Source organism: Glandiceps talaboti, chromosome 18, assembly GCF_964340395.1.
Source record: "Glandiceps talaboti chromosome 18, keGlaTala1.1, whole genome shotgun sequence".
Taxonomy (NCBI): domain Eukaryota; kingdom Metazoa; phylum Hemichordata; class Enteropneusta; family Spengelidae; genus Glandiceps; species Glandiceps talaboti.
The window spans coordinates 10,391,209-10,405,487 of NC_135566.1; the positions used below are offsets into that span (position 1 = coordinate 10,391,209).

The 14,279-nt window shown below is 36.9% G+C and overlaps 1 protein-coding gene across 1 annotated transcript; it reads left to right on the forward strand.

Annotated features, from left to right (window-relative positions):
- The first annotated feature begins 426 nt into the window (after nt 1–426).
- On the forward strand, nt 427–13,763 carry LOC144448868 (dimethylglycine dehydrogenase, mitochondrial-like). The gene is made up of 15 exons (XM_078139182.1): nt 427–717; nt 3,789–3,957; nt 4,571–4,669; nt 5,008–5,175; nt 5,840–6,044; nt 6,914–7,159; nt 7,677–7,875; nt 8,087–8,361; nt 8,678–8,895; nt 9,309–9,439; nt 9,711–9,928; nt 11,605–11,762; nt 12,208–12,267; nt 12,633–12,770; nt 13,088–13,763. Exons 1-15 carry the CDS (start codon nt 584–586, stop codon nt 13,337–13,339), a joined length of 2,670 nt encoding a protein of 889 aa, XP_077995308.1. The 5' UTR covers nt 427–583; the 3' UTR covers nt 13,340–13,763.
- Nucleotides 13,764–14,279: the final 516 nt, after the last annotated feature.

The following is a 14,279-nucleotide window of genomic DNA, read 5'->3' on the forward strand; positions in this document are numbered from 1 at the left end:
GAAGGATAGTACTTACACTGCACTGTGTTATTATAAAAGTGTCGATCGATAAGGCCTTGATCACCAACAGAGCGCGAGCGCGTATAAAAATTATCGTCTGCTATCAACAGCGCCACGAACGGTGAATCGGGCAAGGTCACGAAGAAGGTAAAACCACTGTCGTGGCGAAGAGTGGGGGTGGCAGCATCGTGTTTAGGAGACAATCTCATGGTTGCACAATATTTGGATACTCTGTTCCTTGTGCCCAAAAATACATGTTTAAAATGCCGATAAACATCAAAAAGGGATGGTGTAATTTGGTCTCATCTTGTTTGCATAGAAAGTGTATCACTCTACCCCTCCCTCTAAAAATGTAACGTTATGGTGTGTACCAAAACATTGATGTAAACAAAGAGTGACGTCATGCAGATGAAGGCTTGATAGGCATTGTATGCAGATATCAGTCAGCTGGTCGTATAATATTGTTTATCAGTCAAAACCGGCTTTTTCCAGTGCGGTATATTCACGTCCTAGCATTTAGGTGTATAACTGATGACAAAATATTTTATCGACGTTTTTCTATTGCGAGTTGTTTGTTACAAGAATGGCGTTCGTGAGAAAAGGTGACGTTTTAAGACATCTATCTGTGTCGCACAGACGGCTTTTCCATATAAGACCGCTTTGCAAGCAATGGTTACGGCCAAGTAGCAGCGCCGACACCAGATACGATGGAAAAGGGTTAGTACGTAGTTTTATTGTGACAGTACATTGTATTAGTGTTGGTGAAATTTGTGTGGTAGAGCATTTCAAATAATGTAGGTCTGTAAGTATATAATTTTTTTAAATTTAATTTTTGATGTCACTGTCAACTGTATCAATAATACAATATATAAAATTCATTAAATGCATGAAATATTAAGAAATGGACAGTCGTTCATGTTTGGTGCACAAATATAAGTCGATATTACCGAGAACGGTTATGAACACCCCCATCGATGGATTTGAGTTCACATAATTATGTTCATGGTCGAGGTCTTGGCCCGGGAATGAGGTGAAGGTCTCGAACGTACGCAGCCGCCTACTTATTACGATAGACAGTTTACGGTCAAAGTCAATTGCTAGTCTCAGTTCAATATCGTGTCGTCATGACGATGGTAAATTGACACAGTGCGCATTTAATCATGGCATAACTGTAGTAACCGTGGCGATTTCCCGCTCTGTATCGAGCCTCCATTTTTTGCAAACCCCGATAGAAAATAAAGAGAAAAGAAAAATATTCAAGTTAAAACGTGTAAAAAGGAGGGAGGGCGAGAGATAAAAATTGCTGCAAACTAAAACATATCAATTATTGCAGCTAATCATGGCCGACCGTGGGCACAGTGTCACTTCTTAGGGGACATATCTCTGATAAACCATTGCCCTATTGGCAGACATTATGTCGACGAAAGTAAATAAAAGTTTTTAGTCATTTGATGTATTGCTATTGGTGAAAAACACAATTTTACTCTCAACGACGAGGGAACAATACGTAATACAAAAATAGGTTGTAACAAGCTATACCAAAACTGAATTTAAAAAATAAAATGATTAAAAAAAATTAAAAGCGAAAAAGGGAACGCCCATCTTTTGCTCTTTGTCTGTCGGACAACACATAAGTTAAAGTGTCACATTTATCGCAAACTCTTGTTTACGCGCCAAATCTTTTTGTCAGAATGTCTGTCGTTATCAGGAGAAAAATGCTAAGGGAACCCCGTCATTACAGTCTACCCGTCAACAAGCATCGGAAAGCCAAGTAGTAGAGGGGGGTACATTATATAAAGGCCATGAAGCTTATTTTGTAAAGGGAGACAATGAACAAGTGCATTCTGGTCATATTCTACAACATGTACTGACGCAGTTGTTATTGTCGGTGCTGAGCAAAGATTGCATCATTCTCTACAGTCATGTGGTTAGCTTGTTATTGTCGTGAGGTCAAAGGCCTTGAAAAGTCCACTAGCAAGGGAACAGTGTGAAAGTTATCAAATGAAAACTAAATACGATATAGGGAGGATAGTACTTATTTTTTTATACATACAATATTGTTTATGCATATCTGTTGAAAAGTACCAATCTAATTAAAATCTGATGTCGCATGGTGAAAAAAGAAACCATGTCGTTTTCACAACATAAGATTTTAATCAGATTGGAAAACCACAAAGGAACCTATAGTTGCACTACCTGTTGCGTTATATTTGAGATGTGTGACATTAAACATGCAAATATAACGTTACACGTAACAATCATTATATAATTACTGACCTACTGGGTGTAATATAATGTTAGTTACCCATCCCATTTGAAACTGTAACATAAATACTAAAACCCAACTGTAAACTGGATGTCTCCCAAAACAACAAAATAAGCCTTAAAATTTTGACTCCTATGCACAAATCGGAAAGGAAATTGCCAGTGGATTGAATGTGCACAGCTCCCTCTCGCGACAGAACTGGGAAATATATCTAACAGTATTAATCAAATGAGCAGTGTTGAATACAAATAACTACCGTTGATGTCCATGGTAAGTCCACCAAAATGGTATCACCTTATTAGCGGAAGATGGTGACTAAGAACATATGTACATTTACATCTAACTCATAACTAACAAAAAACACATGCACAATGACACATTTCATCATACATATTGATTAAGGCAACTTGATAAATTATTTCCAACATTATGGTGACAATAAGTAAACGACAGACAAGTACAATTTAACTGACTCATGAGCATGCACATAGGACAAGCTACCGCCTACGCCGTGTGTCTCTTTTCCATCTCCCAGCCCAGTACATGCGACAATTCAGTGCAGACACGCCCAGAATATAACATTGAACAGGGTTAGTCTAAGTAAATAAACGTGCAAATTCTTAAAGTCTGTTGATCAATGGAGCTATTGCCCAGAGCTATTGTTAGTATATTTAATAGCTGAGCCTCAGCAAATGTTTCCAAAAATACCACATTGCCCTTGACCTTTTTGTAAGCCATGACGTACTTCCCCGGGACCGTGTTATACAAATCTTTCATAGGTGTCTGTTACCGTTACCGCAGTAGAAATTATCCTAGAATCTGGGATTTTAAATTTTAAGAAAATAACCAGTTCAAAGTCCCCATCCACATGGATTCAAGGCTAAATAGAAACATTTAAAGCTAGGTTTCAATCACTCAACTTACAGAACTTCACCATACTCTCTTAATACAATAGATACCGCCAACTTTACTGTGTATATATGAACAATGTATGTAACAATGTCACAATAACCTAGGCTAGGATATGATATGGATCATGACCTGGCATCATGATATAGCGAACTACCAACTATTTAAACATTCATTCAGGCTGACATGCTGCCAGCAATATCATGTTCATATGATATAGTAATACTAGTATCCTAGTCCTGTCACGTGCCGCCACCCCCTGTCTTTATATTAGAATATGATAGTGTATTCTTCGTGACATTTTCACATCGGCTAGCTGTCATTGACACAGAGGTCAGATTGAGGTATTACGTTGGAGGTTATTGATGGGTGGGGTAATGGATGCGTGTGCGTGTGTGTGTGTATGTATGTATGTATGTATGTATGTATGTATGTATGTATGTATGTATGTATGTATGTATGTATGTATGTATGTATGACACTGTATGCATGCTACACACAGGATGGTATTGGTAGGTTGGTATTCAGGTATGTTTACATCTAGTATGTTTGTGTGTCTATATGTCGTGTGCGTGTAATTAATTAAATTCCCTTCCCTCTTAATTGTCTTCAGATACCAATCAAATAGACTACAAAACCGTCTCAATGACAAAGCTAACACGGTCATCATTGGTGGAGGAGCATTGGGAACGAGTACAGCGTATCATCTAGCCAAGGCTGGAATGAAAAATGTGATACTACTGGAGAAGTCAGAACTTACAGCTGGGGCTACATGGCATGCAGTAAGTACAGTGTGATGTTAAATTAGTGTCTTATCGAGATTTGTGTTGCTATTTTGAAAAAATGCCTATGTCTTACGTATAAATTTGTTATGACTATATGCTTATTATCGTCATATATTCTTTTTAACAAACTTTGCTGTATCGAAAAAAATTTGCAATATTCCGTTAATGTAATGTTACAACATGAGACTTTAGTATCGTTGAAGACAGTTCTGTCTCTGCTGACAATAATCATATTAAAGTTGGTTTCGATAAACTACTAGCTAGTGTAACCTACGCTCACGAAATGTATGATTTTTCAGTGTTCTCGATGGCTTGCTAAGGCAGTCCAATTTTCAGCTCTCACCTTTACATGGCTCAATATACAACACGTTACTGACTCCGTCAATTTCGTATGCTTGTTGTAACAATTACAATGATCACTTGTTTAAATTACATTCATGTGTGGTCTCACTTTCACCTCGGCGTTCATTGTTCACAGAGGTCAGATTGAGGTTATCGAATGGCGGTTTGCATTAAATACATTTACATTACATGATTACATTATGAACTGTAAAAAATAAACCGTTTAAGTGAAACTACAATTGATCTGTCCGTCGTTTTCCATCAACAGGCTGGATTAGCAACGTTTTATCAACCTAATATAAATATGAAAAGAATAACTCACGCTAGTTTGAAACTTTACCGACAAATTGAGGAAGAAACTGGACAGGTACGTAAATATATTTCTATATTACTCATTGACATCACGTGACTACTACAGTAACGTGATTACAGTAAGTGCTACGATCATATTTAACGAAGTATTGGCTTTATCAGATAGCATAATTATCAATTATTAAGAACTTAAAGCTTGGAAAGAGGATTAGAGAAGTAACAAACCATTTCAACTGATTTTGCAACAAACAGATGAAAATGTTCATCGCCGTAAAACCACGTACCTCTTTACGGCACTACCCGAAAGACACTATGAAGTAATATGAGAGAAATTGTAATAATTAAAATAACTTAGTTTTTCGTATATCATTCATTTTGTTCTTTTTTTCGCAGGAAGTTGGCTTTCATCGGCCGGGAACTATTCGTTTGGCGAAAACACCGGAAAGAGTTGATGAGTTCCGTTACCATATGCAAAGAAATGGCTGGCATACAAATATACCACAGCGGATTATAGGACCTGAAGAAATTAAGAAGTTGCATCCTTTACTCAATACTGATAAGGTAATACATGTAATAATGCACAATGTTGATCTTTTCATAGTTCAATTCGGTTCTTGAATACTAGTATCACATGAAAGAGTGCGTAATACTTTATTGACCCCTATGTAAAGACTAAAAGTACAATAACGAATAATTCCAAGAAAAAAAGAACAAAGCCTCCGTCATACGACATGTTATACTCTAGACTATGTATAACAAACAGACAAAAAACAAGACAAATACGAGCACAGGAAAGCATACAACCGTACATATGACCGGCGTGTGGTGCACACGGTTATCTGGGCTAGTTACTATTTACGTGTAATCGTTTTCGTTTTCTACGATCTCTCTCTCTCTCTCTCTCTCTCTCTCTCTCCCCTCCCACCCCACGTGATGATCGAGATGATCACAGCGCGCGTAGGGACTACACTACCAATCATCTTATTTTCGCCTGTTGTTAAAAGCCAGACGTCGGCGATTTTAATACTTTTTAAAGACTGTGCACCTTTTAATAATAATCAAAAGTCCCTCAGTACAGTTAAAGGAATATGATTTGTGTACACAATAAATAAATCACGATCCTAGCTCTTCCTATTATCATAAAATTTCACCAATATTAAATTAAGCCGTCTGTGTAAGATGTTGGGTGGATTTTCTTGACATTTTCACTTGTCTCTGTTCTTAGATCTTGGCAGGTTTATACTTCGAAGGGGATGGTCACATCGACCCGTATTCACTGACGCAGGCTTACGCAGCCGGAGCTCGTAAATACGGAGCTGAGATTTATCAGAATGCACCAGTATTGGGTTTGAAACAAACTAATGATGGTAAATGGGAAGTGAAGACACAACATGGAACCATTACAGCTAACAGAATTGTCAATGCTACAGGTATGGTAAATAGCCAATAGGAACTTAATAACCCGCCGTCTTGAATGGAGCACTGTGGAAAATGTGGTATCATTCTGTTCGTAAACATGAATCAGTCACTTTTGTACACAATCTTTCACGTTATATATATTATAAATATTCTAGTTTTGGTATTTACCGAGACCAAAGACACTCTTCCGATCATCACAAATTAGGTATCCTTGCTACAGAAAATCCTAAAGTCCTTTTCATATCTGACCATGTTCAGAAAACAAACCAGGGAATGTTAATGAGTTTGCTATATATCTGTACATGTAATAAACAATTTGCAGTTCTTGTAGCAGATGTAACGATGTAAGGTGTAAGACTATGTCTAACGAATGTACAGTTGATGACCCCGAAAGCCGATGGGGCCAAACGATGTTTTTCTTTCGCATCTCGCTGTCAAAGTGGTTTTTCACAAATTGTTTTGTCTGATTTAGTTTGACTGGTAGTATGGCAGTGATGTTCATAGATGTTCTCAGTGTAACACCATGCATCATTTTACACATACGTACGTTGTGTGCTATATGTGTTTGTACAAAAATCACCGAGGCAGGGGAAGGTGCGAAAAAACAGCGTGCAGCGTTTACTGTACTTTCGTACTTTTGAAAAAAAAAGATATTTACAGAAAAGTCTGTGTGTCTTTTATTTCTCCTAACAGCAGATTGGTTTGTGAGGACCACTTTGTAAATGAACAAAGAGCTCACTATTTAGTGGCCATATTGAGCTTATAAATGTTACCAGCCTGGAATAAGTGGCGAGATGAGCTAGCCGATACCAGTCAATCACCCACTCCCAGGATGACGTCAAGGGCATAGTTCCTTTCTTCATATTCTTAATTGTTACAGGTTTTTGGTCACGAGAAGTTGGCGAAATGGTAGGAATTGAAGTACCAATGATGGCGATGCAGCATCAGTATATAGTAACCTCTAGTATACCAGAAGTGAATGGTCTGAGTCGGGAATTACCAGTTTTACGTGATTTGGAAGGTTCATATTATGTACGGCAAGAAAGAACCGGTTTGTTGGTAGGACCGTATGAGAATCAGGATAATCTAAAACAACAAACTGAATGGCTCAAAGGTGTTCCTCCAGGTAACTTAGAGACACAAAGTCTAAAATAATGCAATGTGTTCTACTGACAAGACATTCATACCATGGAGATATGTCAAGAATTGAAAACATCAGGGCATATTTCCAAATATGTGAGAAGTAAACCAACTCGTTATAGCATTTATAAACTCAGTATAAATGAAGGAGTGTATATCCTACTAATACCACGCCTTCCTTTTGTGGTGATGACTTGGTGATGTTCATTATACCACAGCACATACTCTGAAACCTCTAGGTCTTAAGTAAGAGGAAAACCACGCTAGTACTTGTCCATCTATACCATACTGCTCTTTTAGTACGCTCAACAATACCTCATGATCCACAGTGTCGAAGGCTACACTTAGATCGATTGCTGCAAGAACAGTGATTTTCTGTTCCTCCATGCCCCACAGGATGTCGTCAGTTAAGGCGGTCAAATCCTCATCATCCATATGGCCACTTTAATTAACACGCATTGCTATTTATGTTATCTATGTTTATTTCTGTCTATATCATATAGGTTTCGGTCGTGAACTTTTTGAAAGCGATTTAGATCGTATAAGTGAGCATTTAGAAGTTGCCATGGAAACGATACCAGTGTTACAGACTGCCGACATTCAAACTGTTATATGTGGACCATTGCCATATTCACCTGATGCTTTAGGTATGGCTGGACCTTACCCTGGTCTGAGCAACTATTGGATTCTCAATGGTTGTAGGTGAGCATAACTTAGTACATAATCCCTGTCAAATTGTAAACGATTTTGTCTGTTTATGTGTTTGCGATCTACATTTCATTTCGTATGTATGAACTTGAATATTAAATTAATACGAAATTTTGCATAATCTGAGACTTTTAGAATTGATAAAAATAGTGTTGATATTTTGATAAGTGACTATATATTGTGAAACCTCAATATTCATTAACAGTGGTGGTATCGTGTGGTCTGGTGGTCTTGGTAAATACCTGACCGACTGGATAATGGGAGGAGAACCTCCCCACGACCTCTTTGATTTAGACCCTGCACGATACGGTAAATGGCTGACCAAGGACTACCTCATTGCTAAAACTAAAGAAACCTACAGTATGAACAACGCATTGCGATATCCGTTCGAAGAGAGGTATGCTGGACGACCGACGTACAGGGTATCTGGAGCTTATGAAAAAATGAAAGAGAGAGGCGCAGAGTTTGGGTTTAATTCAGGTAAGTGCTAACCAGAGATCTGATGACATAGGGTATACGTACATTGTATAGTCCTGCTATACAGAGAAACGCTGGCTGAGGCCAAATTCCAATCTGAGAGAAACAGAGCATTTAAGTAATTTTGAAAGCTACCATGTTAACCTATTTTTATACGAGTTACACCGTTCAAATTTATAACAGTCCGTGTCACAGCCATTTCTTGGTGTGACTCTATATAAACTATGCGCATCAAGACGACCTTACAGATGCCATTGGTTGAATATTTTCCATGTTATTACTTCTATTTCGCTATTATACGTAACTGTCTCTTATACAGGGTGGGAACAACCAAAATGGTTTGCTTTACCTGGTGACGAAAAGGGAAACAATCCAAGTTTTCAACGGACAAACTGGTTTGGACCGGTTGGACGTGAATGTAACATGGTGATGGAACGGGCCGGTGTCATTGACCTATCCTCTGTCGGTAAATTTGAGGTTCAGGGTGAAGATGCAAGTTCATTATTGGACTATCTAACTGCAGCTGAATTACCGAAGGTGAATATTTTGAAAATGATTACCTCTACAACATCACTGTAAACCTGTATTTTAGTCTTTCAATTTGTGTTCACACACATTGAGATTTGTATAAATACTTTGACCACCTGTCAACAATGTCTTGAAATAGCTCTTACAGTACTAGGCCTGTACTCTCTATAGATAACAGCTTGCTCTTTGGCCCAAAGACTTGTCCTTGGTTCTAGGCTACCTGTCATTCAGCAGGTATCAGCTCTACTTTTTACGCGCCCCATTCCCCCCCCCCCCGTAAATTTTGCTAAATTTTGATGGATTGCGTATCTCTCTTGTCTTATACAAATTTACTCGCACAGTGGACATGTTTAAAAATGAAATGAATGATTGCCCTTTCAATCATCAAGATTTGTATTTATTGTATGGTTGTTTTCGTACAGGTTGGTCACCATAAAACAGTGTATATGTTGACACCAAGTGGCAAGATCTATGCAGAGATCACCGTCTGTAGATTATCAAACAATCACTATTTCTGTGTCAATTCAGCCGCAGCAGAATTACACGATATAAGGTAATGAACACAGACTATTTAACACCAAAAAAAATTCTTAGACTGAAAAATGAAAAAATGAGAGAGATGATTCGATACCATGTTTGGCATCCAGACTAAATTCACCAGTTTGACAGTAAACATATAAATCCAAATTATAGTATTAGTGGTCATACATAGCTTGCGATCATTCGAGGAAATGTTCTTATTAGTGATCACTATATATTGTAGTGTATAACAGTGAAGTGAGACTGATTGTAGGCTAACTTTTCCTAATTCTTCATTGAATAAGGTGGATAGAGAACCACGCATTCAACGGTGGATACAAGGTCAATGTTATTAACATCACAGACGACAAAGCTTGTCTAGGTATAGCTGGACCCAAATCTCGACAAATTCTCCAAGAACTGACTGACACAAATCTGAGTGACGTAGCTTTCCCATCGACGAGTACTAAATTGATGAACATAGCTGGCGTTGATACCTTCGTTATCAGAGGGTCCTCAACAGGTATGTATATATATGCAATCATATATCACGTGGTATCGTACCTGGGGTCCATGAGGATCATGGGAATTTTGAATTCGTAATTTCGTGAATCAAAATTAAAAATGCCCAATCGTCTGGATTCTAGGCTACGCCGCACCATAAACCGTAGTTTGAAAAAGAATCTCGCAAAAATGTATGACCATGCATAACATAGCACACTGTCTTTGTCATAATAACAATAGGGAGTAAGTAAGCTGTACACCAATATTTCTATGTATTGTTTATGTATTATTATATCTATGACAATGGAGATGTATTGTGAACAACTTCTTTTTGGGAGGACGAGATATATATAGTTAGATAAATAGATCTACCATTCACCCACCAACTAGATTTTGATTCCTATGCATTGTCCTTCGAACACCAGTACTGTTTCACTGTCAGTATTATGATAGTACTTCCAAGTTACACTTCAGACCGTACACTGTAATGCTCTAAGATTACACACAAATGCAAGGTAATTGTTGTGTGATTTATCGTGTTCAATTGTCAGTGTGCTGCGACTCCATATTTCAGTAAAACATTTTTTTGATATTTCCCAATCACTAAATAGTGTCTAAATCGTTATCTTTGATAAGCTGTAAGGATTTAGATATATATATTTGAATCTATTTCGAAATAAAAAAAGCACATCACAAGCTTTGTGTCGTTAAATCATTCTTCATGATCTGCAGGTTGTTACGAAGCCAACGTGTTATAGTAAAACCACATGAATATTCATGAAGATTGTAATGAATTAGTTTTAAAATACAATGGTCACTATATATAGACAATAGAGAGGGTTTATTGTCTATGATATAAACCAGTATTCCCGAGACTATGATAAGTTGCATAAGCCAATGTACACAAGTGAACGTGATGAATACAGATCAATATGGCCATGTATGGCCTTCACACATCACATGATCTTACCTAAGAACCTCGAGATCGATTGTTATTCGTCGTCACATGATTGCACTCTTTTGTGAGCAAAACACAAAAACGTGCTGAAAAGATAAAAAAAGCAAGAGACTGAGTTATTCATGTATATAAGCTTATACTAGGTTTCGCGAAAAAAGTACGTTGGCGTTATCGTATTACGTATCATTAGATGTTTCGTATATAGATGATATTGCCGATACAGTACTCTTTTTATTCAACAGACGTCCCGTTTCTCAAACGATATTTGTACAGGTCATGGACAACTGTTATAATATGCTGAAAATGGTCCCCATAGAAGCATATATATATATATATATATATATATATATATATATATATATATATATATATATATATATATATATATATATATATATATATATATATATATATATATATATATATATATATATATATATATATATATATATATATATATATATATATATATATATATATTAAGTAGAGCCGATGTTCTTCAAACTTGGCCTGCCAGCTTGCTTGCTTTGTATTAACATGTCATGTAAATGTATTTTTTGTTACAAAACATTCTGGGGTAAGCAAATGACTGGATTTTGTGTGCTCGCGTCTTCTGAAAGTTGTATTATTTCAAAGGAAAGCGTGCTAGGTTACGTCTTTATCTGAAATTTTGGAATGCTGAGAAGTCTTTCCAACAATCGATGGTGACAATGAACGGAATTTGTCTTCATTGACAGGTGAACTTGGTTATGCGTTATACCACTGTAGAGGGCGCACTTCTGAACTATACACTGCCTTATTGTCAGCTGGCGATCCGTATGGTATAGGAGATTTTGGCACCTATGCTGCTAATATTCTTAGAATAGAAAAAGGATACAGATCGTGGGGTCGTGAAGTAAGTGAACAGTACTATTACATTGGTCTACAGTTATGCATCATGCTAAATTAGGTATAGTACGTGCTAAATTATTTAAATATATATGAAAGTTCAATTTTTTCGAGAGTGGCTTTTTTATTTGTATCAGCGTTTTCACCATTTGTCTATGTACACATATATAAGACGAAAGCATTTGTTGTAGGTGTTTTTGGGATTGATTTGAACGTATAGAGTGGACAACGTGAATGTTTCAGTCTTACACGGTTTTTTTTCCGATTTCAATCAAAAAGTTTGAAAGGTGCGATACGTACATGCACGCTCCGCTTCTTTCCATTTTGCCGGCATGTGGTGCATGCAAACATAAATTGTGAAAAACACCGAAATGTTGGTGCCCTTTAGAAATTAATAAAGCTTACTTTCATTCTGCAAAACTTCATATGTTTTCATTTGTTTTCCTTTACAGTTGACCGTAGACTACAATCCATACGAAACAGGTGTGGAAGAAGACTTGAACATAGACAAGGTATTAATACAATAAATGTTGACGGAAATTACCTCAATTTAATTTTGAAACTACTTTGCCAGTTTCGCTGGTATCGCGATAATTAAAAACATGAAATTCAACGCATTAAAAGTGGTTGGCTGAATATAATTTCCTGTCACTTACAAATTATTAGCATAATGCCGTCCTCGTCGAATCGGGATTCCAACCGTAAGCCCACTTGTTATGCTTTCGTGTGACTATCAGTGAAGTTGTTAGTGTTACCGAAATCGAAAGCTTGGAAGTTTTAGAGTCTGTGGTTCCACTTTCCCATCCAACTAGTATGAATGCTATGCTGACTATATAACACTGCAGGAAAAAATAATTTTTGTTCTTGTATTTCGCAGGAAGTTGACTTTATCGGAAAGGCTGTTTTACCAAGCTTGAGGGACACACTAGGTCGTAGATTGACATTGTTGTCTGTTGAATGTTCACATAATAATATAGATCCTATGGGATATGAAACAGTCTGGTACAATGGGCAGGTGAGAGAACAGATCAAATCTACACCTTCTTTGAACTTTTTTGGTTCGTTTGTTACATATCACACACACACACACACACACACACACACACACACACACACACACACACACACACACACACACAGCAGGTTGATATTTACAATGTACTTCGGAGTGAGCAGCAGAAATTCATGGTCTATAGTTTTCATATGCATATGGTAAAGATACGCCTTTGCAAACATATATTGGTTGTTGTGGCCCATAACATTTGTACACTCTAGACTGTAATCTGAAATGTAATTAAGAAGAATTGAAAACTGTCGTCTTTATCATTACAGGCTGTTGGTAACACTACATCTGGTGGTTATAGTTACACAACTAATCAAAGTATTGCATACGCATTTCTACCAATCCACATAGCAAGCATTGGATCTCGAGTCCAAATAGAAATGATGGGCAAATGTTACACAGGGACAGTTATACCCGATCCATTGTTGCTGAGTGAAAAGAAACTTTTAGAAGCAAGAGAAGATGATGATGAGTTTAGTAGTGATGATGATGATCATAGTATCAAGATCAGGAAATTATAAAAAAAATATGAATTTTGACACTTACAGTGACAATATCTCAGACACGCTGACAAGTAAAACAATACTTCAAGCATAGACATTGGAGAGAATTTAGATAGAATGTATCACTGTTCTCAAAAAAAATATCTAGATTTGTAATTTTATGCTTGTCAAACTTGTCAAGACTTTTATTTTTTAATGCCATAAATTGGTGAGAAAGTTTCCGATGACGTACTAGATAACAGATCATGACAGAAATGTTCTCATTTTGTAATTCATCAATACTATCAAGTCTTGTAATGTCTAGACATTGTTTTCAGGAGTCAGTCTGTGGTGAATTTACAGATATCAATCGCATCAACAATTACATGTAAAAGACTAAGGAACGTCCAGCAGATTTCATCGGATGTTGCTCAAATACAGCACACACACACACACACACACACACACACACATTTACATTGATACTTTTATTATTAGTAAGTTACTCAGTTTCAAACAAAACAATATTATCCTTTATCTACAATAAGGGAGTTTTGTTTGAGGGGGTGGGGGTGGGGGCATCAGCTTATTTTCTGGATACTTTTACCAAATACTTGAAAATTGTTCCTATTGACACTAGTGCTACTATGCAGCATTATTGGAACATGGTCAAACTTTTCTATTTTGTTCACCGTCTTCAAACAATTATAACTGTCATGAGATGGTACCACATTTGATGTGTTATAAAACCTAGGTTGAAACATACCTAGCAAGATATGGATGCTCTGAAACATGGCGAGTCTGAGTCGGCTTTCATTCTGTTCTGCTGTATTTACTATACACACGCCTGATTTCATATCAAACACTGGTTGTAAGGTGAAGAAGGAGGAGAATATTTTATTTGGAAGAAATATAACAATTTATAAGTACTTTCAAGTCAATAATCTGTACAATGCAGATATCGCTTTTGTAACTGAAC

Bases quoted from the DNA above. Each gene is read 5' to 3' on its own strand.
- LOC144448868 (XM_078139182.1), top strand. From the start codon at position 584: ATGGCGTTCGTGAGAAAAGGTGACGTTTTAAGACATCTATCTGTGTCG. The intron at 5,176-5,839 runs GTAATACATGTA...CTCTGTTCTTAG, and splicing joins CTTTACTCAATACTGATAAG to ATCTTGGCAGGTTTATACTT. The intron at 7,160-7,676 runs GTAACTTAGAGA...TATATCATATAG, and splicing joins GCTCAAAGGTGTTCCTCCAG to GTTTCGGTCGTGAACTTTTT.